Source organism: Polyodon spathula, chromosome 30 (genome assembly GCF_017654505.1).
Source record: "Polyodon spathula isolate WHYD16114869_AA chromosome 30, ASM1765450v1, whole genome shotgun sequence".
Classification (NCBI taxonomy): Eukaryota; Metazoa; Chordata; class Actinopteri; order Acipenseriformes; family Polyodontidae; genus Polyodon; species Polyodon spathula.
In genome coordinates this window covers 3,904,167-3,928,820 of record NC_054563.1, presented here as the reverse complement: position 1 = coordinate 3,928,820, position 24,654 = coordinate 3,904,167, and the positions used below count along the sequence as shown (strand labels likewise).

Genomic DNA, 24,654 nt, shown 5'->3' with positions numbered 1-24,654 from the left:
GCTTCAGTTCAATATGTGTTGCATTTACATTGAATGTTGCCTGTTAGTATTAGTCTCAGGTCTCCAGGGACCGGGTTTTCAAAACTTTTAATCTGGATCACAGATTTTTTAATCCTATATTTTGTGATCGAGATTACTTAAAAAAAAAAAAAAAAGGATTTCGTAATCGTAATTATTTGCAATGTAGATAAATATAATCCAGCAGTGCCATTTTCTGAAAAAAACAGATCAAAACGATCCAGATAAAAGTAACCTTGAACACAAAATATAGCATTACAAAATCCAGCTCACTGTTATCCAGATTACAAGTTCTGAAAAAACAGCCCCAGGAGTTGCAAAGATCCTGTCTCACCATCAGCAGCCTCAGTGACCGTTGTTCAGAAAAAGAACTTGTTCAATCTACTTATTTAAGTTCAATATTAATGGAGTCAAAACAATATACAGTTCTTAAAAAAATTATTTTTATTTAGAGACTTCTACAATTTAAAGCACGACCAGCACCCATTTTTAATAAATATCTGTGGCTTACCTCTGCCATATCTTTGTAACGTTTTCTGTATTTCCTAAATAATATTTAAAATGAGGAAATTTAAATAATATATTCTGAAAGCAGTAATAAGCTAGGCACGGGGGGTTGGCATCACCTACTGAACATACCAATATGCTGTCAAGGCACTCATGATATTTGCAGTGTAGGTTTGCAATAGTTCCTGGTGGTGTCCTTTGTATCCAGTATGGCAGCAGGATGGGATGGGCAAAGAAGAAGACCCAGCTTGATAAAGCACATCAAGGGCAGTGTAGGGACTGGATCTCCTGGTTCCTGTGGCCTACACCACCTTGAAAGAAAACAAGCTGCTGGTTAACCTCTTCCTCCAGTTGGCACACCTTTGACGTTTTATATTTAAAATCTTTTTTTTTTTTTATCGTTATCGCTTCTCAATACTGAAACAGCTTCCACACTCAACCTGGTTCAATTCTTTGGTGGATAATTTTGTTTTCCGGAATTTGTCTCTGGTCAAGTCCATTTAACCTGACATTCCATTATTATTCACTCCATGTGCAACAGGCATTAGTGTCCTCACCAAAATATAGGTGTTCCCTTTAAGTCGTGTCTACAGGGATCCTAACACCTGCTACACATGAAGAGAATCTACAGCGCAGAATAAATTTTTTTTAAAAAATCAGGAAAATGATGAGACTTTCAAAGAAAGTTGTTATGGTAACGGCTGTGAAAGAGCTTATTTTAGTAAACCCATAAGGTACCCCCTCTCTCTGCCTCACCATCGCCTCTCTGTCTCCTCAGCCACACTGGAGATGCCGCCATGGCAGATGAGGATGCAGCTCTGTATCTCGCTGCTCTTTCTTGTTCCTACAAGAGATAATTAAAGTTAATTCTGACAAAAACAAGCACATTATTTACTGATTGAAGTCAAACTACACGTTTACGTATAAACCGATTTTTGTGGTTTGTTTATTACGGGAAATAACGCCCATCAGAAATGTTTACTGAGGATAGCATTACAGAAGCAAGTGTAGTATAGACAGTAGTATGGTATGGGCTAGGAGACTGAATATTTGTAACTGAATGTAAACTCTGTTTCGGTGATTGTTTTTTTCCTTTGTGCATTACTTATTGATCCTTTATTTCCAAGCATTATCCTAACGGAGTAAATTGGTCTCTACATATATGTAAAAGTGTTACAGGGGTCCCAAAAAGCTTGCAGTCTCATGGATTGCAGGGTGAGCCATGAGGGTGATTCGAACCACACTTGCGCCAATTAGCAGATCAGACTGAGCAACTACAGGAAGCTTTGCATTGACGTTTATGCTCAAGAGAGCCAAGGGAGGAAAACTGGCTGGGTGTCATTCATCTCATTGCATCCCCTATTGGTCTGATGCCCCAAACGTTCCGTGTGAAAATTCCTACAATGGGTCCTTGCCTCATGGGTTCAGCAGCTTGGTAACATACTTTGTCTAGGTTTGGACAACAGGCAATGGGCTTGACTGTGGGAACAGAGGCCATCTGTTGCTCCAGTTTTTGACGAATATTAACTAACCAAAGAACACATTGTATTATTAACTGTAAATACACTATATTATATATGGTTAAGGGCTAATGCATATTACCTGTAAATACATCATGTTATCTTTAGTAATTGCTTCACTCAGATGTTTGGGCAGTGGCTCTTCTCTGTACAGATTTTCAGAAGCTGATATGAATTCGCTTTCACTCTCAGTCTGGTGAGAGGGTCTCTTTCTGTAGAACATGACGTACGCCGTGTCTTTGGGGAAGTAGGTGGTTACATTGGTAACCGACTCAAAGGAGGAATAGGAGACCCGGGTGTCATTAAATAAGAACCACTGGCTTTCAGCGGCGGTCTGATTGGCAGCGGCTGGGGCACCTGTGCTACCTTTGCTGTGTTTCTCAAAGCCACTGCCCACATACTCCCTTGCATAGCAGTAGTAGTGGCCGCTCTCTGAAGATACCCCAGAATGCACTACCACACTGCACAGATCATAGGTCAAGGATTCATAAGCACTTCCTCCTGGCTTAGGCTCCAGATTCCCAGCGCTGTTACAGCCCTGCTCTCTTGAACTGACCCTGACTGGTAGTTTCAGAACTAGAGGAATAGAGACGTTGTCAGAGATCTTTCTTCTCCTCATGGTTCCGATGTCGAAGGAGAACCTCAGAAGGGTTAGGATAAGGTAATGAGGTCCTTCTGTCACCTCCACTACCTTCTCGGCATCACGTAAGGTAGAACACTTCTGGCAATGGTACTTGTTTTCCCCAGTCAACATTTCAGGAGACAAAAAGTAGTTGATTAGGTCCGTGATTGATCTGCAGGCTTCTGTACCATGTGTCTGCTCGTCTGAAGTCACTGCAGACATGGAGTTACCTAAAGGACATTCATTTGAATAATAAGGCATTGTTTGTTCCATGCTCCCAATAGTCTCCACTGGGACAACACATACAGAAAGTTCCTCCTGTTTCAGTGGCTTTTTGTCATTGCTTGGTGACTGAGGGGCTTGTCGTTGTGGTTTGGAAGTTGGTATTTGGCTTGATGGTCCTATCTCCTCCACAACCGGTTGTACAGGGTCAATGATGAAACTTCCTGAAAGACTGGTCCTTGGTGGTGGCAGGGCCAAGGACAGGTCAGTAAAGACTTCCTCTCTCCGGGAGATGTTCTCGCAGTGAAGGCAACGAATCCTGGTCACCATCTTTCCACCGAACATCTTCTGAATCAGAGTCCTGCCAGTGCTTTCACTGTTTTCAATACCACCTGCTATGGACAGGCAGCGCAGGTTTTGAATGGTATTGCTGTTGGTCTTCTCTTCTTCATGCAGTCTAAGGGAAAGGAAATAAATATATTCAATGTACAGTGGCCTATTTGCATGTTCCTGTACTGCAACAATTACCAAACAGATATCCTCTCCAGCATGATCTAGGGGGATAATTCATACATAGCTTTAAAGTTTCAGTCATAAGATATACAGTTATATTTAACAAAAAGTCTTATTTTTATATTATATTAACAATGTCATTTTTAGTAATACCGCAAGTCCTAGGGAGTAGGCCATGAAACTCTGATCCAAAATAATATGAAATACTTTCGACGAGACACGTCAAACTGTGTCTCTTTTCCACAGCCACGGATCGAGATTTGAAATGTTGTTTTTTTTTTAAAGAAACTTCTCACCTGTCTAGCAGATACCTGAGGTATTCAGAACAGTCTTGCTGAGCTCCAGGGTTAAACCACGGTGGGCAGGATGCCGTCAGGAAGCTCTCTGGAGAAATGGTTGGCCGCTGGGAGGATGGAATTAGAACTCATTTTTACCTGCACTATGCACCTGGTTTATCCACAGCAGTGGATTATCTATGTAATCAGTGCACTAAACCCTTAATCTACAGATCTGAAACCCAGCATGACGGGGTCCATAAACAGGCAGCTTACCTGACTGCGTTCAAGAAAAGCAAAGAGACTCTGTAGTTTCATCATGAGTGACAGGGCATCACACTGCGTTAAATGCAAAACTCTGTGCCTGAAGCTGGAAAAGAGAAAACAATATGTTAATTGCATACCGCGGCTAACAGATTTAGTTTTGTTTTTTAATGTGCAGCATTTCAGCTATTAACGGATTGGTAAAATGGTGTTCTGTTGAATAAGTAGGATCATATTAAGTTCTTTGCCACTTTGGTCTATTTCATAATGTCCTGGCAGTATGTCTTCAAAGACAAGAATCAGAATTTTTACCTAGTTTGCTAATATGTTTTTTTATAAAGGGTATTTAACTTTTCCATGTGTTATTTTAGTGGAAATGGAAATAAAATGTCTCCTGAACAAAAAAACCTACAATAACACAGTATACAATAATACTAATTACTGCTAAGTACTGTAGCTTATCAGTGGCTTTTAGATAATTACCGGTAATGTTCTATTAACATAATTCAGTGCCATTAGGTTTTGAAAATCAACGAGAGGGCCTCACTTACTGATATTTTAATTTTCATATGTGAACACCATACTGTACATCAGGCTTCTGTCTATAAATACTGTCAAAGACAAATTCCAAATGCCTTGGGATGTTTTCTTTTTTGCCCTGTAATTTAGCTACTCATTTTGTGCTGTAAGAAATTACCTGTTACCTGGTAATTTAAATGCATAAATACATATAAATACAAATTGCAGGTTTGATTTCAAAGACCATTTTTAGAGCATGAATTACAGCTAAGTATGGGCGTAGAAACATGTAAAGAAAACAACTGAGTGGTGAGATTAGCCTGGGTCTTGTCTTGTCAACCTGTAGGGTTTATTTTCAAATACAAATTATGCAAATGCATGGGGTTTGTTCTGGAATGTATGTGACATGTCATTAAATCCACTTAGCTGTGTGCAACTATTCCTCAACAATCATGGAAAGGAAAAGGATCTCACTGATTTCGTCTGATCAAATGGCTCTTACACACATCTTATTGGGACTGATTGATCATTATGAATGCACCCCAGTACCCCAATTACCGTAATTACTAGAAGAAACATTGAATAAACTGCTTACTCGGAGGCCATGAAGAGAGCTTGGATAACGCTGTTCATGTAGCAGGTGTTTCCCAGGTTCACCAGACCGGTTTTCCCGGTGTCGTTCTTAGCAGGGACTCTGTGGCAGTATGAAGCCAGGTCGCTCTTCTGGGTGGCCCAGGCATTCTGCCCAAGCAGCTGCTTTATCCTGTTTTCACTGGGGACTGGGAGATCCTAAGAGAAAGTAAATATATCATTTTTTTCAGACCAGATCACAACAGTTTTCAGAAGCTATAAATTAGGAGACAACCTGAAGGTTTACTGTGATCTTTATGATCCTTTTTTTTTTTTTTTTTTTTTTAAAACACTGTCCCCATGGTGACAGCACCAGAACACGGGACATGAAACTGTCACACTGTAACAAATATGTCATTCTTAATGCTTCTTGCACTTACACCATGTAATTACATTGTCTTGTGAACAACATCTTGTTACCTGCTGTAATTGATAACACAATAGCACAGGCCACTGCCATGTAATTACACACTAATCTATAGTACTAAAAAAAAGCTTAGAGAGCATAAAATGTAATGTTCATGAAACAGATAAAAAAAAAATTAAAAAAAATCAAAAAAACTTTAAATAACGGACACGTTAGTTTGGGAATAGAAAAATGAGCCATCTTTAAAAGCAGGCATTGCGTTATATTTAGGGCTTCTAGTTTTCGGGTTTTATTTTTGATCACGTGATGTCCCTTTAAACATATTCTGAGCCGATTCGCTTTCTTAGTCAAAGACTAATTATCAAAGGAAGTTGTTTCTTTTTACCCTCATATCTTGATTGAGTTCACAAGCGATGTGCATTGATCTCACCTGATTCTATTTGAACCTGCATTTCTGGCTCTAATCGCCAAATTCAGCTTATTAATTTCCACTGCGTTAGTTTCTAGTAGTGTGTCGCTAATTTGAACAATGTGGTATTCAGTTAAGGCTTAACAACTATTAATTAACCCTTTGCAGTCCATTTATTCAGTGCTTGTCAGGCGCGTGAGGTCCAATTTATTTTCACACGCGCTGTTTAGTTTGCACGCGCTGTTTAAAATATATTTAAAAGGCACTGAATCACAAAAGCACACATAGTACTGCATTTTCGCCAAGCCCCACCCCTTGTTCGCTGTATTTTTCACATCCCTCCTTATAAACATGCATACTGATAAATCAACTCCTGATTTTATCACCAAACTCCTCAAAAACGCAATCCAGGTCATTACTTTATTACTATAACATCTCAAAAAGCTCTGCAAATGTCTGTGATAGCCTTTGTTTATGTCCGTGTTATCTATGTGATGCATGGGGCTATCAGATACACCCTTTATTTTCGGCTTAATTCGGCTCCTATCGGTCTCACTCGGCCATTAAAGGTTTTCTTGACTTTTCCCAGAGAAAAAATGACTTGAGACCTGTGCTTTACATCTTCCGTAGGGAAAATTGTAATGTCGGACCTGGTCTAACATAGGACCGCAAGGGGTTAAGGTTTAAAGGGAGGGAGAGAGATGGAAAATAAAAACCAAAACCTAGAAGCCCTAATTATATTCCACTTTTTTCAGTTCTCTGTCCAGAATTTAAATTAATTTCACGACTGACCTTCAGGGCCCCCAAAACTGGTTCGTAGATGTCTGGGAACCCCGTAAACCTGAAGATGAGACAGTGAATTAACTGGGCGAGCTGCACGAGAAAGTCTCTTCCGGAGTCCGACTCTTCTCTGGTGATAGACAAAATCAGCTGGGGAATCTGAGGCAGCAGCTGAAACATGAGAACATGAAAGCCCTTGTGTTACCAAACAGTGCTTCACTTACTAGAGAGTGTTTATACGGGACAGCCCCATTAAGAGTCAGCTGCAAGCTACTTTGGTAATGACTAACATTCGTCAAAAATGAATCACCCATCAAATCATCTCTCTACAGTGATGTGCTTGCTTGCAGAGTCGTGCAGATCTCTCATATTCCTCAAACACTTCAATCAATGTCTGGGTAATTTTAGGTCCCAACATGCATTTTTAATGCATTTCAAACAGTATTTTGAATACAGAATGCAAAGTACAAATATCCAGATTAAGAGGCTTTCGAGACGACCCGAGTGACACTTTTTAAATTCTTAATGAAAGAAAAAAGAAAAATGAAATCACATTATGATTAAATGTTAAATACATAATTTAAAATATGAGTCAATATTTATTTATTTTTTCCTAAATTAAAGGCACATGCAATGCTGACAAGCCAGCTTTCTTTGCAACAGCAGACTGAGAAACCACAGGAGACTTCTCCTTCTTCAAGAGTTCAGCGTGGTTTACGCAATTTAGACAAGTCACAGTGTAATCACGTACTCACTGCACTGTGCTACATGACCTGTCTTGCTCTGAAAAGCGATCTCTGTTCATCATTTGAAAATACTGTATCTCAATTAAACGAAGTGACATCCCAATTAAACGACATAAATAGCATTGGGAAGTACGTCTTCCAGAGTTGTATCCCATTTAAGCAGCAATCCCAATTATCAGTGTTGTTTAAAACAGTGATCGCCGATGGGGCATGACCCAGAAGCTGATGAAAATTTCAAAGCCAAAAAACTCTGAACACTGTCATCTAGTGGAGAAAAGAAACTAGAGCAAACACATGCTGTACAGAGGGCCATCATAACCTCACACTATAAGCTCTTTCACATTGTACCATACCTAGCTTGACTGTACATGGGGTTAGATGAGGCACACCAAATATTTTACAGGATATACTTTCATTTGTTTGTTATTTGAAGTTTAGAACGCCAGCTAACTAAAACATAGGGTAGATGTTTGTGTTTTAGTGCATTTCAATTACAATGCAACATTTATTACATTGGATAAATCATCTACATCAGACAACTGGCTAGCCCAAGACATTTTGTTGATCAAACTTCTGTGCATTAGGAATGACCCATCATTACAAGAATACAAAAACAGCTTATATTTATGACTTATCAGGGCAACAAAGGTACAATTTCCATTGAATGGCCCTGAAAAGTAGTTCTTTAAATGCTTACAAAAACATACTGATGTTGTCCATAAGCTTAAAAAAACTTCAAGAATTCTGAATTCTATTAAAAGTGAATATATGTAACACAGATCTAGAAAGCAGCATAGAGGATTTTACTTACCAGGTGAAATGCCTCAGGGGACTGTTGAAAACTCAGCAGCATGTAGGACAGCACAGACACAGCCCCCTCTCTTACAACTGGGTAGAACAACTTAGAGAAAACCTGCCAAACAGTTATGAAGGCAAGGAGGTAATAATAATAATAATAATAATAATAATAATAATAAATAATAATGAACTGCATTCTAGTGAATACAGCTCACTGTTTTGAATAGTAAAGCAAGCTGTGCATGTCTTTGGAAATCTTGTATTCACTCAGCAGTGTAACGCTTATTAATGTTTTCCATAGTTTTCCCATACAGTGCTCCCATGGTTTTAAAATGCATTTACCATAGTCTAACATTGCTTATCATAGTTTCAATATGCTTTATTATACTTCTCTGGGCTTTGCAATGCTTACCTATGCATTATCATGCTTTCACTATACTTCATAACACATTGATATGTTTTTACTACGGGGAACTTTTATTAGGGAAGTCCCATTGAGATATAATATCTAATTTACAGGAGGTTCTGCTGAAATGCTGATAAAATCTGCAAAGTTTCACTAACCTGTTCAATCTTCATAAGAGTCACCTCAATTAAGATCCTGAATTTATTCACAGCGGCCACGCCTTTCATTAAGGCAATGATCCACTTATCAATGTTTCTGGTTAATGGCCACGACAACCAGTCCACCATCCTATGTAAAAAAAAAATATATTGCTATGTTTTAAGCAGCTCTGTCTGTATGAATGTATTTTCACTTTATATGCACTCACTGATCTCTACACTTTCACCTTGCTGTCCAGGCAGGTGATGCAGCAAACACTATACTTTATTCAATAGAAATAATAATTTCTGCCTACAGTACACATCTGGAAATATATATATATATATATATATATATATATATATATATATATATATATATATATATATATATAAGCAAAAACACAGGAAGCAAAAACACAGCAAACATATCAACAGATCACCACCACCCTACCTACTGATGGCTGTCAGCATCTGTGCATCAGAGATGTTTTTATCATTAGTGAGGTTCCTAACCACAGCATCCATTAGTTCCAGGGGCACATACTGGACCACACTGGCCAGGGCATTGGATGGGACACTGCCCCCTTCTGGGGAAAGAATACAAAGCAGCTCAGGACAGACTGCACTGCAAAACAAATATTAGTTATTTAACTGTCTTCATAAAGGGACATGGCCAGTCAACATATTCACCCCTCATTATCATTCTGCCTCTTACTTCACTACTTAAACACACACACACACACACACACACACACACACACACAGCAGACACACACACACATCCCTTACAATGCGTGGGGCACAATTTGTTCTTAAACCCTGCAGTAAATCTAGCACTAGGTCTTTTACTTGTATTGGTTCCTCACTGTGGAATGGCTTGTACATTCTTTGTGAGCTACACTTAAACCTGCCCAATGAAAACTAACTGTTAAGTAAAAACCTCAACTGAGTGCTGTTGTGCAATGGAAGAAAGCACAGGCTATATGGCCTAGATTTTCAAAGTTATTTATTGAGAAAAAAAAGTAATTAGCACATATTTTTTAAGGCATTCCAAAACTAATAAGAAACAACTAGAGACTACTTTCAAGTCTCTAAATAAATATCTGAGATGTTCATTGTTGGTCTGATGAAAAAAATGAAGAAAATAGCTTTGAGAATCTAGCCCTATGTGCATACCTGCATAACCAATACTGTTAATAAACTTCTAAGCAGGTACACTGTCTGTGTGTTAAGATGTGTAAACGACGTGTACTGTAGTTCATTCCTCCTCTTCCTGTCAAAAACTCACCTCCGGGCGAGGAGATCACAATAAACAGCTCTTTTAGGGAAGGCAGGATGGCAGCCACATTGTTCCTCCAAACTCCCTGTAGCATCCCGCTGGCTTTGGTCACGTTCTCCAAGAACTTGAGGATTTCATCGTCCCCGTCAGACTTGCATTGGAAGTGGCTGATGCTCAGGATGAGCTGCTGACAGAACACTGTCTGCAGGTTCCCACTCGGGATGCACTGCGGGTACAGGCTCAGCAGCTTGCTCACTCTGGCACACAGCTTGGGGCCAGGCCTCTCGCACACGATCCTGAGCACCTCGATCTGCAGCAGGTGGAAAAGGTCCAAGGAGGAAGGGCTGTCCGCTACAAACCGCAGTCCCGTCTGGATATAGTGGAAGATCTGGTGGCTCCTCTTTTCCAGGGGTCCATACCCTACATGGAGGAGATTGAGCACAAACCTCATGTTGAAAAACTGCTCGAACTCCTGCGAGTGGTGTTGGGCGAAGGCCTCCAGGACCTCCCTGCCCACGTCCCTCTCAAATTCAGAGTCGCCCAGCAGGAAGAGCTTGGTGGACACCTCGTACATGGCCCGGCACTGGGCGCTGTCCAGAGGCTGTGGTGCTGATTCTAGCACTCGTCGCACCATGCCACGTTTCACGGCTTCAGAGTGGGGGGAGACCATCACTGCATCAAGGATCCTGTCCATTGCTCCCTTACAATGAGCTACAAATAAATAATACAACCATTTTTAAAATGTGTAAACATTCTTCCCATGTTCCAGCTGCTGAATGGTACTGGGCAGTTCTACATGTATCTCAAAGGACCACCTATCTTCAACTACAAAGATGCCTAATGTCAAACTTAAGACAGCAGAGATAATAGTGAATCACCATCCTATACCTAAGTCCAGTCACTGCAACACAAAAAATGATGAAACAGGCTGCATGCAGCAAATGCCATGGTCTATTGGAAGTGCCTCTGCAGCAGCAGTTGTGGTGCATAGTTCACTCCCTAGTATCTGTAAGCCACTTTGGATAAAAGCGTTTCATATATAAGCCCATACGCATAGATGAGTGCAAATACAAGACGTGCGGGCTAGTTCCTCATACAAACCCATGCACCGCGTATAACCCCACCTTCATGTGATGCGCTTATTTGTGTGATTATACGGTAAGCATTCCCCAGGTCTAAACGGCATACCTGTTATACTACAAAAACTAGTAACAAACAACTAAACTGCATGTAACATCCTTTAACGCTGATCTATAGTTTTGAAACAGTCATATACATTAAATTACGTGACCACCACAGACTGTCAGTATGACTAAAGAGGGATGCGTGATTCAATTATTAATGTTCCACCCAGGAGTAAGACTCGCTACGCCCTGGTGCAACAAACACTCATCCTGTGATGAAACACCATCAGCAATAAAACCCGTAATATTTTAATCTGGTGCAAATGACACTGGTCAGATTGCATAGGAAACTAGGGCAAAGTTTAATTAAATGAAACAGTACTTCTGTAAGCGCAAGGCTAGATATACGTAAGTACAGCGTGAGGATTTTAATTCATAAGAATAACTGCGCAGCTTCCCCGAGACAGGGCACTCATTGATACAATAAAGATATATATTTGTTCATGTTTTCATTTTATTTTGTTTTTTTATTGTATATTTTAAACTTAGAAAATACTGCTTGTTACTGAATGCTGCGCCACAGTTTAAATAACAAAGCTCCCATGCGCACATACTAATTGTTATTTGCTGACTTACATTTATTCATACTCAAAATAACATGAAAACATCTATGTACTCACCTTTTTAACTACATGCACACCTTTGAATAATTAGCATTCTGTCTTTTTTCACTTTTGAGAAAAAATATGTTAGGCCAATCTAAAAGTATACGTATCATATATCACCACAACAAGGGCTTTCACTTCATGGGGGTGAGCCCAGTGTTTCCTTCTGTCATTTCACCTATAATGTTCTTACCAGATCTTTCTGGTTAATGTTCAACAGCATGACAGCGCAGCACGCACACGCCTCCTGGAATATTCCTTCCCTGTGGAACCGCCCTCAACAGAGAAAGTGCCAATCAGTGAAAAGAGGTGGGGGTGAGTGCGGAACCTTTCAGCTTCGGTCTTGTTTTAGCCGTACATGTTTGTAAACGTTCCGGTTTGGTTGCCTGGCAGCCGCGAAAATGGCGGCCTTTTTAAAAGTGACACTTTTATTTTGTTTCATGAATTCTGTTGTATTTATATTTTGTCAATAATCTTGTTTTTAGCTAGCCTTTGCTGTTGCACATACATTTAATTAAGTTGAATTGCGATTTAAATTATATCAGTACTCTCTGAGTATACAAATCCTAAACGAGTTGTAGCTGTTTTTAAGGAATATTGTTGGGTTTTTTTGTTAGTTTTTTTTTTTTTTTTTTACAGTAACATGCGGATTTCACCGGCGTTTACTTATTTACTTATTCTGTATTTTTTGTAAACATTAAATATGTTTATGAACTTTTGACCGATTGAGTAAGAGGACTTTCAAATACTAATCATGTGTTTAACATTTGTATGCCGATGATAACGATGTGCGTTTTTATTTTTATTTTTTTTAGTTAGTACCAAAAGTAAATAGAATGTCATATAATTAAATAGCAACGTATATATAAAACGTATCAAAACACATACATTCCGTTTTGAAAAAGTGATGGTAATGCAGTGTGTCATGAATGGGATCGTCAGAGAACAGCCAGAGGAAACTGAACAGATCAATAAACAAAACACGCTTCAGCTGACGACTAGATTATATTACATAGGCCTAATTTTCTAAAAAAAAAAATGAAGAAATCAGTGACAGAAACTAACCGAAGATATATGGGGCAGCACCAGATCAGCCGGAGAATGAGGTAAGAACATGCCACTATTTCACATTCATCCTGGCTTTCCAATACATTGTTATTGTCATATTGGCAATCCGTAAGAAAGCAGCGAGTTGATATGTTAATTGTATCGTGTTTTACTGTTGAGATTCATACTGTAGATCAATTGAATTCAAATGATCAATGTGCTACTTGGGACAGCCATGTGTATTCAGTGGCCATTAAATGGTGCCATATATGTATTATTTAGTCTTTTCTGTTTCTTTAATTAGCCCACCAGTTGTAGAGGAGCCACTGACCTCTCAACACTCAAGTTGCCTTCAGCAGAGAAAAGGTCAGGATTGGGAAGAAACAGAATGCAAAGAGAACCATGTCGGATCAACCTCTAAAACGGTAAAGAAGTCATTCACTTTCCAGTTTTTCCTATACATGTTAAACATAAAGATGTCATACTCATCAAGCACTGTATTTTAATCTGTCCATTAGTATTATTTCATAACAGAAATTGCTCAATTATGTATGTTACCTTAACTTTGTAGTTCCATAGATATTTGACAACTGCACTTAATTTACTTTTTTATAAGACATGGTGTGTGTAAAATGAGTAGTGCGTTTGTGTGTCTGTTTTTTACTAAAATGTGTTTATTTTAAAAGCAGTCTGCTAATCTTCCCTGGCTTGGAGACTCATCTTTGGCTTTGGATGAAGAGCTCTTGCAGGCACTGGATGCATTTGAACATATCGCCCCTCCCAGGGAGCAAAGGGCCACTGTCCCATTACAAACTCAGCAGCAGGAAAATCACCTTTCTGAACCCAAGCATGACAGAAGTGTGCCTGAAAATATGAAAGATGGCTTCACAAAGCTTCAAATGCCAAGTAGCGGAAAATCGTGCCTGCACTCCAGCAATGCAAATCAAAGAACTGTTCCCAGTCTGTCTGACTCAGAGAGGACTGAAATGCATAGAAAAGTTTCAGAAAAGTCTAAAAACTTAGCCACAGAACTTTTATTCGGTGAAGATAAAGATTGTAAAAAATCTTATTCTGAGATTCCAGTGATTTCAGAAAGCTGTTTTCCAGCTAGCCATAAAAGACAGAGACATAATTCTTTATCAAGCCCTGAATCAGGTGGTTCAGCTGGTCCATCCTGTTCAAAGAAAGCTTTGTTGAAGAAATCATTTTTAAATGGAACAAGTTCTAAAAGTGCTAGTAATGGACACAGGTTTCGGAAGAGGGCAGTTGTAAAAAAATCATTTAGAAGTCCTTCCGAGAATGGTAACAGAAGGCTGGACACTTCAAATAACTTTATTTTCTTCAGCCCCACACGCATGGCTGCAGCACTGCAGAAGAAAAAACTACAACATCAACAGCAGCACTCAATTTCTAACCTCTCTGCTTCAGTCCTGACACCACCCACCGGGCTGGACCTTAGCACAACTGAAACCAGCAGACTGAATGACACTTTAATGGCTACAGGTATTTTTTATTTTTTTTTATATAAAATAAACACATGACATTGAACTACATACCACAGCAACAGATTAACAGTACATTTATAGCAATTCGTGTGCATGGATCATTCAAATAATGATATTACAGTTCTATTCTGAAATTTCTTGAAATTACCAAGAAGTAGTAATTTCACATACAGTGTGAATCTAGGTCATGGTGGCCTGCTTTTTACTTGGCATTTACATCCGATTGGCTGAAGGAATTGAAATATATACATACATACATACATACATACATACATACATACATATATATATACACACATACAATATGATCCAAATGTGTTATTAAATTGATCTGTGGCTTTAGTAGTGGAAAATAAATTTTCACTGTGTTGATATCTCATTGATTGGGTTATTGAAAGTTCCACTTCTGAGGAAACTACATTTGCTACGAGATGCTATTCTAATTGACCCCTGTAGTCATGTAGCAAGTATTGTACTGTATAACAGTCTGCCTGTTTACTTCTTTGATAACAGGGCAAAGTATTCACCTGGCTGTGCCTGCTGACCAGTCAGACAAGCTGTTGCTGTCAAGTTGGGGTCTACCCAAACCAGTCCTGGAGAAGTACCAGAGCCTAGGAGTGGTCCGGATGTTCGAATGGCAAGCAGAATGTCTTACACTGGGACGGGTGTTAGAAGGCAAGAACTTGGTCTATTCAGGTAATTCAGATTTAATTGGCACGAAAGCTATTACGTTCGGTGCAAGCAAACAATGACGTGCGCCTGTAATCATTTTCTGTTTTTTGGTTTAGCACCTACCAGTGCTGGGAAAACTCTTGTTGCTGAACTGCTCATTCTGAAGAGGGTCCTGGAAACACGAAGAAAAGCCTTGTTCATTCTTCCCTTTGTGTCTGTTGCAAAAGAGAAAATGTTTTACCTGCAGGTTAATGTCTTTTTTTTTTTCTTAAATAATTTTTTTCTATATAAAAGGGGAAGGGGGGGCAGATGTTGCTCACAATAATTCTAAATGGGAATGTAAATGGAATTCTGCATTGCTTTGTGCATTTGCACTTGATGGTTTTTAATTTGGCCATTTGCCCTAGGGCTTATAGGAGGTTAACAGAAGTGAAAGTCACCGTACACTATGTAATCTTGTGATGTTTTTGTTCCTGATAAGAACATATTCCAGGAGGCAGGTGTTCGAGTGGAAGGATACATGGGAAGCACATCTGCAGCTGGTGGATTTTCTTCTCTTGATGTGGCTGTGTGCACAATTGAGAAAGCCAATGGGCTCATTAACAGGCTTGTTGAAGAAAAGAAAATTGACCTTCTTGGTAATAGCTTTAAAAAAGCAGCATTAGCATGTATTGGATTCTATACTTATAGCTGGAGTCTTTTCTTTTAAAAGGTCTTGATTTATATGAATATACCATATTATATGATTCCTTTAATACTCCATTATATGCAAATCATTTGCTTTGTTGGTGTTGCCAGTCTATAGTGTACTAACATTTCAAATTACAATGCAAGTATTTTTTTCTATACCAAAGACATGTATTAATTGTACTGTATAATTCATTAATAAACTACATTAATAAAACATAACACTAATATAATGTGCAGCTGTAATAATTTTTATCTCCATTATATGATTTTAGGGATTGTTGTGGTTGATGAGTTGCACATGTTGGGTGATTCCAGTCGTGGTTATCTCCTGGAGCTTTTACTGACTAAGATACGTTACATTGTACAGAAAACATCATCCAGGTAATATTTAGCTTCGTTGGGTTCTGAAATCTTTTTTGTTTTGGTTTTTAAAGGACTTTATATTCTTTTAACTGGATTTGGATAGTCTACTTTTTGCATTTCTTTTGTAATTCACCTTTTATACTTGTTCAAATTTTCAAATTAAAGGGATTCTCAGTCTGGCAACCCTGCACTAAGTCAAGGAGTACAGATTGTAGGAATGAGTGCTACCCTACCAAACCTGGGTTTACTGGCTAGCTGGCTAAATGCAGAGCTGTACCACACTGACTATCGACCTGTGCCTCTAATGGAGTGGGTGAAGATTGGGAGTACTGTTTACGACGGCTCAATGACTGTGGTTAGGGAGTTTAAACCTGCGCTTCAAGTCAAGGTAAAGTTGCTCAGTTGTCAAGGTGAAAGGATATTGTGACCCCTTTGAAATAACAAGACTACAATTCAGTTTTCTTAAATTTCCACTGTAGGGAGATGATGACCACATTGTCAGCCTTTGCTATGAAACCATTCAGGATGGCCACTCTGTACTTCTCTTCTGTCCCTCAAAGAACTGGTGTGAGAAGCTAGCTGACAGTATCGCCAGGGAATTCTACAATCTTCAGCACAGAGCTTTCCAGGCTGCTGACGGTAAAATTTCAGATGCATTGGGAGAAGTGAATTGTTTTAGGTTCAAATTTTGTGGCCTTGGATAGGGAGTAATAGCTTACCATTCTTGTGTTTGTTTTATGATTTCGATTATGTTATTCCTCTTCAGTTTCCGAAGCAAAACAAGTAATCCAGTCCTTTTTTTTTCTGTACGACCCTCAGAAGAGCTGGCTTATTAAGAAGTAAACAAGACAGTAAAAAAATAACTTTTACACTAGCACTGTCTCTAAAATCAGAAGCAGATCCTGAATATAAGAATTTTGTTGTTTCAGGCGATTTGTGTTTTTGATGGTTTTTTTTGTTTCCCCCTTTAGGGGCATTGAAAGACCCAAGCCTCCTTCCTCTTTCCCTGAGTAGGGAGGGTCTACAGGATGTACTGGCCCAGCTGAAACGTTCTCCTGCGGGAATGGATTCTGTTCTCCAACGTACAGTTCAGTGGGGAGTGGCCTACCATCATGCAGGTACAGTAACGCCTCTGACTAGGTGAATACTGTTCAACATAAGTACTGCTGCACAATCTATTCAAATTAGGTTATTCATTTTCTATGACAACTGTCATCCTAAAAACATTCTTCGCCTGTGTGTTATGCACTGGTACACGTTAAAATTTAGATTATTTTTGGAGAATTTAAAATGTTTTATGTGTTTCCATGTTCAGTTCAGTATGTTTTAAACTCTAGGCTTGACGTTTGATGAGCGGGATATCATTGAAGGAGCGTTCCGCCAGGGCTACATTAGAGTTCTTGCTGCCACCTCGACTCTCTCCTCTGGAGTAAACTTGCCTGCTCGTCGTGTCATCATTAGGACTCCCGTTTTTAATGGTCGCCTGCTTGACATTCTAACTTACAAACAGATGGCAGGAAGAGCTGGTCGTAAAGGGGTTGACACTGTGGGTAAGTCCCAGCACTGCAGCATGAAAGTTTTTGTTCTAGTTCAGCATTTTTCTGAATATTATAAGGATTCTTTAGTGCTGTTTTAATTTGTGCTTTTCTGGTTCCAGTACATTTTTACAAACAGGTATTGTGTTCTTTTGTTAAGATTTTACCTTCTGTTACACTAGGTGAGAGCATCCTGGTGTGTAAGAATTCTGAGAGGTCAAAAGGAGTAAGTCTGTTACAGGGTTCCCTGAAACCTATCCGCAGCTGTCTTATGAAGAAAGAAGGGGAGGGGGTCACCACCAGCATGATTCGAGCAATCCTTGAGGTAATGAACATGGGAATATATGGGTAAACACTTTGATTCTTGGATATTCTCTAGTATATGTAATAGCATTGGTATGTACATTTTGTGGATTTGGAGCATAAGCGTAAAAAACATCAATTTAAAGCATAAACTGATTGGAAATAATTTGTGGTAAAACCTGAATGTTGCCTAACCACTTTACAAGGTGACATGCATTACAGTACATTCCTGTTGACAGATCATAGTTGGTGGAGTAGCCAGCACTCCTGAAGATGTGAAGATTTATGCCTCTTGCACACTGTTGGCAGCCAGTTTTTCTGAAGAGAATTTAGAGCAAAGTGATTCTGAGAGTGGAGAGTCAAGCACAGAGGGTCCTGCACCAAAAGCCAAGGGAAGTGTCCAGGGAGGAGCTATTGAGGCATGTGTTGAGTGGCTCATGGAGAATGAATTCATCCAAATACAGGAGGAGGAGAAAGAAGAAAAGAAAAGTGAGTTTGCTGTTAAGAGAGATTAGTGTACATCAAAGCATAACTAACTACGTATTCACTAACGCATACACTTATGTAATTGTTTGTCATTTAACATCAAATTAAAACTGTACACCTATTTTTAATAGAAGTCTATACCATTGCTGAAAAACAGGTTTATTTTTTGATTTCACAGTTCAGTTGTACAGTCCTACTCAACTGGGTGCTGCCACCCTGTCCTCTTCCCTGTCTCCTGCTGATGCACTAGGGATCTTTGCAGACCTTCAGAGGGCAATGAAAGGTTTTGTTTTGGAGAATGACCTCCATATTCTGTACCAGGTAACCCAATAAGATAGCTTAATTTAATGCATTGCAACAATACTTTTTAAACTCAAACATGATCGTTAAATTGAGTGAAATTCAATTTAGCCTCAGGGTTCCTAGATAAATGCGTATACCAACTGAGCTTACTCTGCTGCCAGATCAGTGATTTTTCAAATTTTGAATCTAAACTTTATCTTAGTAATACTCCAAATATTAAGTTGTCATTTGCAGTTGACATATGCAGTTCATATAAAGGGGTTAGAGTGGTGCATTAAAAATGTCTGTGTTAAATAAATAATAATAATGGTACACAAACAATGGTTTTTGCTTTGATTGATTTTAAAGAAAAGTCAAGGTTAAAGGGTTAAAAATCAATTATTTTATTTTAAGGTTACCCCAGTCTATGCAGAGTGGACAACTATTGACTGGTATCAGTTCTTTTGTCTGTGGGAGTATCTACCGACCTCCATGAAGAGAGTGGCAGAAATGGTTGGGATTGAAGAGGGATTTTTGGCTCGTTCTGTGCGGGGAAAGTTAATAGCTAAAACTGATAAACAGCGTAGACAGATGGCAATCCACAAACGGTAATGCTTAGTATTTTACTAGTCAGTTGACAGTGTCCTAAAATATTGATGCAAAAATGAGAGAGAGAGAGAGAGAGAGAGAGAGAGAGAGACGAATATATATGAATGCATTTTGGGCAGTCTTTCTGAATAGATATGCCAGTAAGTCCAGCTGCTTCCTTTTAAGATATTGCAAGTTTAGCAATTATGACATTTTTTGATCGCATGCTAAGCATATTGCAAGGCTTTTCATTCAGAAATTATGTCGACACAGGTTTAATCCAAGCATTAATTAACTGTAAGAAGCTGTAATATTTATTAAAAGCAGATTGTGTTGATAAAAAGTTTCTGAACTTATAGGCAAGTTTTATATATGCTCTTTATGCTTTGCCATCAGGTTTTTCACTAGCTTGGTTTTACTAGATCTAATTTGTGAAGTTCCCCTCAGGACTGTAGCAAAGAAATACAGCTGTAGCCGAGGACAGCTTCAGTCTCTGCAGCAGTCAGCTGCCACGTATGCAGGTGAGCCTGTGAGCAGTGCAGAGAGTTTTTATAGCTTCTTTCACTTTCAGATTCTTTCACAATGCAAACCCTGGTCACCCATCAACTATATATTCTATTGCGTGTAAAATACTGTATTGTATTCTTAAAATGCCTAAAATGGCATCTTGTTAAATTGAATACCATGTGTACCCAAAACTCTAAATTATTGATAGAGCGAATTTGAGACGGCTGTATGAAAATATAGCACTATTTACATCATTAAAATAGACTGCAGGTACTGCTTAATACCTTTCAGCTAACTGCATTCTAATGTGTTCTTTTGTTTTTTAAAGGATTGTATTGATTACTTCATATTAACGACCAGTTTCAAAATATTAAATGTCTTACCTGTTTTAATATCTTATTATGTGGGTGTCTATTATTGTTTCTGCTTACATCAATATTTAACAGGCTCACTAAATAATTTCTTATTTCAACCGCTGTGCCTGATTTCTTAAAAAGATTAATTTCTGATGTGTTACAAAAGGGAAATAAATTAGCTGCAAATCCCCAGTAAGCTTTTTAGTAGCCAACTAATAAATGCTGGAGTAGTTAGCATGGTAAAATAGAATCGGATGGTAAGCATAGTAAATGAAGCATAAACTAATATTAGAGAATGACTGAGAACATACATATAAAAGTTAAGAAATGAAATCTTCTAGAAACGAATATGATCTACAGTGACCCTTTATGTTTCAGGATACTGAGAATGAAAGGTATTAGGAAGTATCAACGGTCAGTCTGTATTGTACAGTTACCTTCTGTATCTTATTCTACAATTCTTGACACCAAATTTGCTGCAATGTCTATGATAATGTATCAGTTTTTTTTCTTTTTTAAACATTGTTCACTGTTTTTCATCGTTATATAATTTACATTTATTTAAAAATATATAATTTTTGTATGGTCGTCTTGCATTTTTGTTGTCAGATGGCAGCAATTCATTACAAGAATTTCCATCTATATTGACAGGAATGGTGACTGTTTTCTGTAATCGTCTGGGATGGTACAACATGGAACTTCTGCTCTCTCAGTTCCAAAGCCGACTCAGCTTCGGTATTCAGAGGGAGCTGTGTGACCTTGTAAGGATCTCTCTCTTAAATGCACAGAGAGCCAGAGCACTTTATAATGCAGGATTCGTCAGTGTGTCAGAACTGGCTAGAGGAAGTATTGCAGATGTAGAGACCGCGCTGAAAAATGCAGTCCCATTTAAAAGGTAATTTTGGGAAAGAGATTTCATTAATAATGAACCAGGACCATAAAAGACATTTGGAGCTCTTTAAAAGATTTTTTTTTTTTTAATTAAGCAGGAAATATCATCCATAGTTAGTTATATTAAAATAGTATCATTAAAGCAGATCTAAGATGATGATTTTATGTCACACCATTCCCATATCGGTTAGAAATACTTTCTTTAATTTGTTTATTCCCAACCTGAAGAGTACCATGCTCTTGATCTGATTTACATTATTAGGAACACAGGACAACTGGGGGATTATTGCAGGTTGTTTGCACATTCATACAAAAATGTAAAATTAGTTGTCTTGGTAATGATAGAATCGATTAATGTCAGTTTCTCTTTGTGTGGCAGCACTCGCAGGGCAGTGGATGAGAGTGAACACGAAGCCCAGGAGCGAAGGAATACCCGTTGTATTTGGGTCAGTGGAAAGAAGGGCCTGACAGAGAAAGAGGCTGCACTCCTGATCGTGGAGGAGGCCAGGAAGCTTCTCCAGCAGGACTTGGCCCTCTTAGGTGTGGAGTGGAATCCAGAATCGCTTTCTGAAAGCACCCAACAAGGAGCTGCTTCATCCTCGCCAGCACCTGCACACGAGAAACCTAAGAGTGTGGAATCAGAGTTACCTTCAGATAGAGAGCAACAAGTTTTACTTTCTGAAATGAATAAAGCTGAAGCAGAAGGCAGTAATCGACGTGAACACAGTAGAACTACATCTACTGAGAATACCTCTTTGGAAAAGTCCTCTGCACCCATTAAAGACAGAAACAATTCAGCAGTTGCTAAATTAGAACAAATAATAGTTACTGATCAGCCGCACAATGGTCTGGCTACAGGTTCTCGTCACAGCATTGCTATTGCAAATGAACTGAAACAGAACAACAAAAAGTATGGTGTTGGTGGTGCTGTAGAGATTGTGGGAGAGGCTTCAGAATACAAACAAGCTGCTACTTCTATAGTTACACATGAGGAATCTTTAACCACAGCCCAGAACGTGGTATCAACTAGTTCATTGAAACAAAACCAACCTAAAAATAAATCTGTAGAGAAGAAAAGCACTACATTATCTGCTGCTGCTTTACACTTGTATAGAAAGACTGAAGATGACTCCAACACTAACCCAAATGAAGATAATGGAAAAAAGTTCCTCACAGTACCAAGTGAGAGTTTCAGGAAGTTACCTTCAAACCTTGCTCACAAATGCATAAAGACTGTGGTTTCTGACCCCAAAGAACAAAATCAGACATTTACAACTTCGCAAGTTCCCATGTGTACAAAAACTGTTAAAGAACAAAATCAAAGTTTAGTCATTTCTGAAGAAAACTGTACAGCACATTCTGCACATGGCACTTCAAAGGTAAAAGGCTTTCAGAAAGGTCCATCTAAAGATATCAACATGGAAATAATATCAGGAGGTTTGAACCCGGCCTGTTTATCAGACCACAGCAATACAAAAAACAATTTGCTGATGCAGAGCGCTCACTTGTCTGTCAGTTATTGTGGGAACAAAGCGGAGGAGAATACCAAAGGTTTTGAAAAAGATCATTGCGCTTTGCCCAAAAATATCTCGGAAACCCTTCAGAATGCAATAGGTCAAAGGACGTTTCACAGTAATGGAGTAATAATGGCTGGAATTGAGAAGGAAAAAGTAGCAGAGGAATATCCTCTGAAATATTTGCATATTGATGCAAGAGATTCAAAGGAAGATATTGGGAATGGTGTCCATCATGGAGAACATTCAAATGTATCTCCAAAAGAGAATATAGAAAGTTTTCCAGGTACAGTGCGAAAGGAAACTAGCAGGTCTCCGGACCTGTATTGTGCTACCCAAGAGGTGTTTGGGGATAGCTTTCAGTTGGATACTCAGACAGAGAGAATAATCATGCAACAGGAATATGATGTATTGCATCGCACAGAACCAAAAAAACAATATTCCTCACCAGCTGCCATGCAACCAGGCTTGCTGGGACAAGAGCAAGAAGTTGGATTACAAGTTGTCGGGGAAGTTAAAAGTAGCAAAAAAGTTTTGGTACAAATCTCTGATAAAAATGAGAATCAAAATGACAAAGGTTTACAGAAAAATGGGTGTTCTGCAACTGAGTCCATAGAAGTCTATTGTAGTAATCAGACTGGAGGTGCTTCTTTTTCCAAGTACAATAATGTTTCCCTTTCAGACACTCAGCTGGGCAATTTTCTTGACTACTGTGCTTTTGTTGAAGCAAGTGCTTCTCCTGTTGTGGTGCAGAGAGGAAATGTGGTCATCAGTGACATTATAGAGCTCCAGCAAGCTACAGAAACCAGTGCAGAGACTAGCCTCAATATGAGTGGCAGCTTCCTATTTGATAGTCTTTGTGATATTCCTGTAGAAGTTCCAACAAAGACAGCTGTTCCAGTAGAAAAACCTCAGGTTTCAGAAGAATCCCATGATGTACAACCCATCAGTACATCGGTGAATCACAACCAGTGGGCTGAATCATCTTTTAATCTATCAGATTTTGGTGAATCGTTTAATATGGGAGAAGCCCCGTTTGTAGAGAAACTCAATGCTGTATTGAGCAGTGATGATGAAGTAACTTCAGGGCAGCGTGGATCCACAAAACCCAATGAAATGAATTGTCTGTTATCAGAAATTGAATCCCTAAAAGCCATTAATGCTGAGACCATTACTGCTAAAAATGCTTGGTCAGACACAACTTTTGATTTAAGCCCAGGAATGCAGGAGCTTCTGGACAAATGGCCAAGCCCATCTGGCAAAAATTCCTCTAAAAATGAGTTATTGATAAATGGTAAAGTAGACCGTCTTTCAGTAGGAAATACTACAGAAAGCATAACATGTCCACAACATCAAAATGTTCAGGGAATACCTGAAACACCAAATAAAGTACCAACAAATGTTAAGAGCCTTATTGTTGGAGATAATTCTGTTACAACTACAAATCATGGACCAAACAATATTATTTCCCCAGGTCTGAATCAAGGATCAGATTCAAGACCAGATAGTCATAATGAACTTGTTCCTCCAACACCACCAACTGAGCCAGTTACACCTAGGATCAAAATGTGCATGTCAAGTTCAGTCAGGTTGGATAAATGTAGAGGGAGGGATTTTTTAAATGAAGAGTCTTCCTTTCAAGTGAAACGGCAGAAGTTGGCAGTTGATCATCGGAAAAATACAATGCCTTGCATCGAGATAGCACCTTTGTCAGAAATGGATCACAAGACTGATGACTCTGTTATAGATGAGAGCTTTTCACTGCAGTTGTCTCAGGATGTGTCTCCCTCTGCGGCTGTCTCTTGCAGTCTGGAAACTCTCACCATTATAGATGTGGCAAGTGATCAAACCCTTTTCCAGACATTTATCAAAGAATGGAAAGCTAAAACAAGGTTTTCCATTGCAGTGGCATGTGAGAAACGTGAAAGAGTTTTGTCCCCTAAATCTGCTATTGGAGGAAAGTTCAAGACAGGTTAGTTGCATACCAACATTTCTTCTTTGTTGAGGGAAACTTGTACAGGTAATTTTTAATCACAGTTCATTAGTCATTATGGGTTAGATTTATCAAGGTATTTCATTTCTTGACTTGAGTGCAATTTGCATATTTTGTG

The 24,654-nt window shown here is 38.9% G+C and overlaps 2 protein-coding genes across 3 annotated transcripts; one reads left to right on the top strand and one right to left on the bottom strand.

The window, feature by feature from the left end:
- Positions 1 to 311: 311 nt before the first annotated feature.
- LOC121302705 (ubiquitin carboxyl-terminal hydrolase 35-like) lies at positions 312 to 12,070 on the bottom strand. 2 transcript variants are annotated; one of them, XM_041232797.1, is made up of 12 exons: positions 11,998 to 12,070; positions 10,025 to 10,726; positions 9,188 to 9,323; positions 8,755 to 8,884; positions 8,204 to 8,305; positions 6,659 to 6,817; positions 5,056 to 5,249; positions 3,954 to 4,047; positions 3,699 to 3,805; positions 2,128 to 3,346; positions 1,282 to 1,369; positions 312 to 836 (listed from the first exon to the last, which is right to left on the bottom strand). In XM_041232797.1, exons 2-12 carry the CDS (start codon positions 10,707 to 10,709, stop codon positions 787 to 789), a joined length of 2,964 nt encoding a protein of 987 aa, XP_041088731.1. In that variant the 5' UTR covers positions 10,710 to 10,726; positions 11,998 to 12,070; the 3' UTR covers positions 312 to 786. The 2 variants fall into 2 exon arrangements, with proteins under 2 accessions (XP_041088731.1, XP_041088730.1); XM_041232796.1 differs by lacking the exon at positions 11,998 to 12,070 and adding an exon at positions 11,820 to 11,991 and having other exon boundaries at positions 313 to 836.
- Positions 12,071 to 12,633: 563 nt separating this feature from the next.
- Positions 12,634 to 24,520, top strand: polq (polymerase (DNA directed), theta). The gene is made up of 18 exons (XM_041232588.1): positions 12,634 to 12,910; positions 13,156 to 13,276; positions 13,541 to 14,354; positions 14,870 to 15,052; positions 15,145 to 15,275; positions 15,510 to 15,666; positions 15,991 to 16,099; positions 16,247 to 16,469; positions 16,561 to 16,720; positions 17,053 to 17,199; positions 17,419 to 17,631; positions 17,799 to 17,941; positions 18,159 to 18,408; positions 18,584 to 18,726; positions 19,102 to 19,295; positions 19,672 to 19,796; positions 20,790 to 21,033; positions 21,409 to 24,520. The coding sequence occupies exons 1-18, from the start codon at positions 12,843 to 12,845 to the stop codon at positions 24,518 to 24,520; spliced, it is 6,537 nt and encodes a 2,178-aa protein (XP_041088522.1). The 5' UTR covers positions 12,634 to 12,842.
- The last annotated feature ends 134 nt before the right edge of the window (positions 24,521 to 24,654 follow it).

Excerpts from the sequence above, each read along its gene's own strand:
- LOC121302705 (XM_041232797.1), bottom strand. The coding sequence starts at position 10,709 with ATGGACAGGATCCTTGATGCAGTGATGGTCTCCCCCCACTCTGAAGCC. Across the intron at positions 8,885-9,187 it reads ATGCTGACAGCCATCAGTAG|GATGGTGGACTGGTTGTCGT; the intron begins GTAGGGTGGTGG and ends TTTTTTACATAG. Across the intron at positions 837-1,281 it reads GAGGAGACAGAGAGGCGATG|GTGGTGTAGGCCACAGGAAC; the intron begins GTGAGGCAGAGA and ends TTTTCTTTCAAG.
- polq (XM_041232588.1), top strand. The coding sequence starts at position 12,843 with ATGAAGAAATCAGTGACAGAAACTAACCGAAGATATATGGGGCAGCAC. Across the intron at positions 18,409-18,583 it reads GGAGAAAGAAGAAAAGAAAA|TTCAGTTGTACAGTCCTACT; the intron begins GTGAGTTTGCTG and ends TTGATTTCACAG. Across the intron at positions 19,296-19,671 it reads CAGATGGCAATCCACAAACG|GTTTTTCACTAGCTTGGTTT; the intron begins GTAATGCTTAGT and ends CTTTGCCATCAG.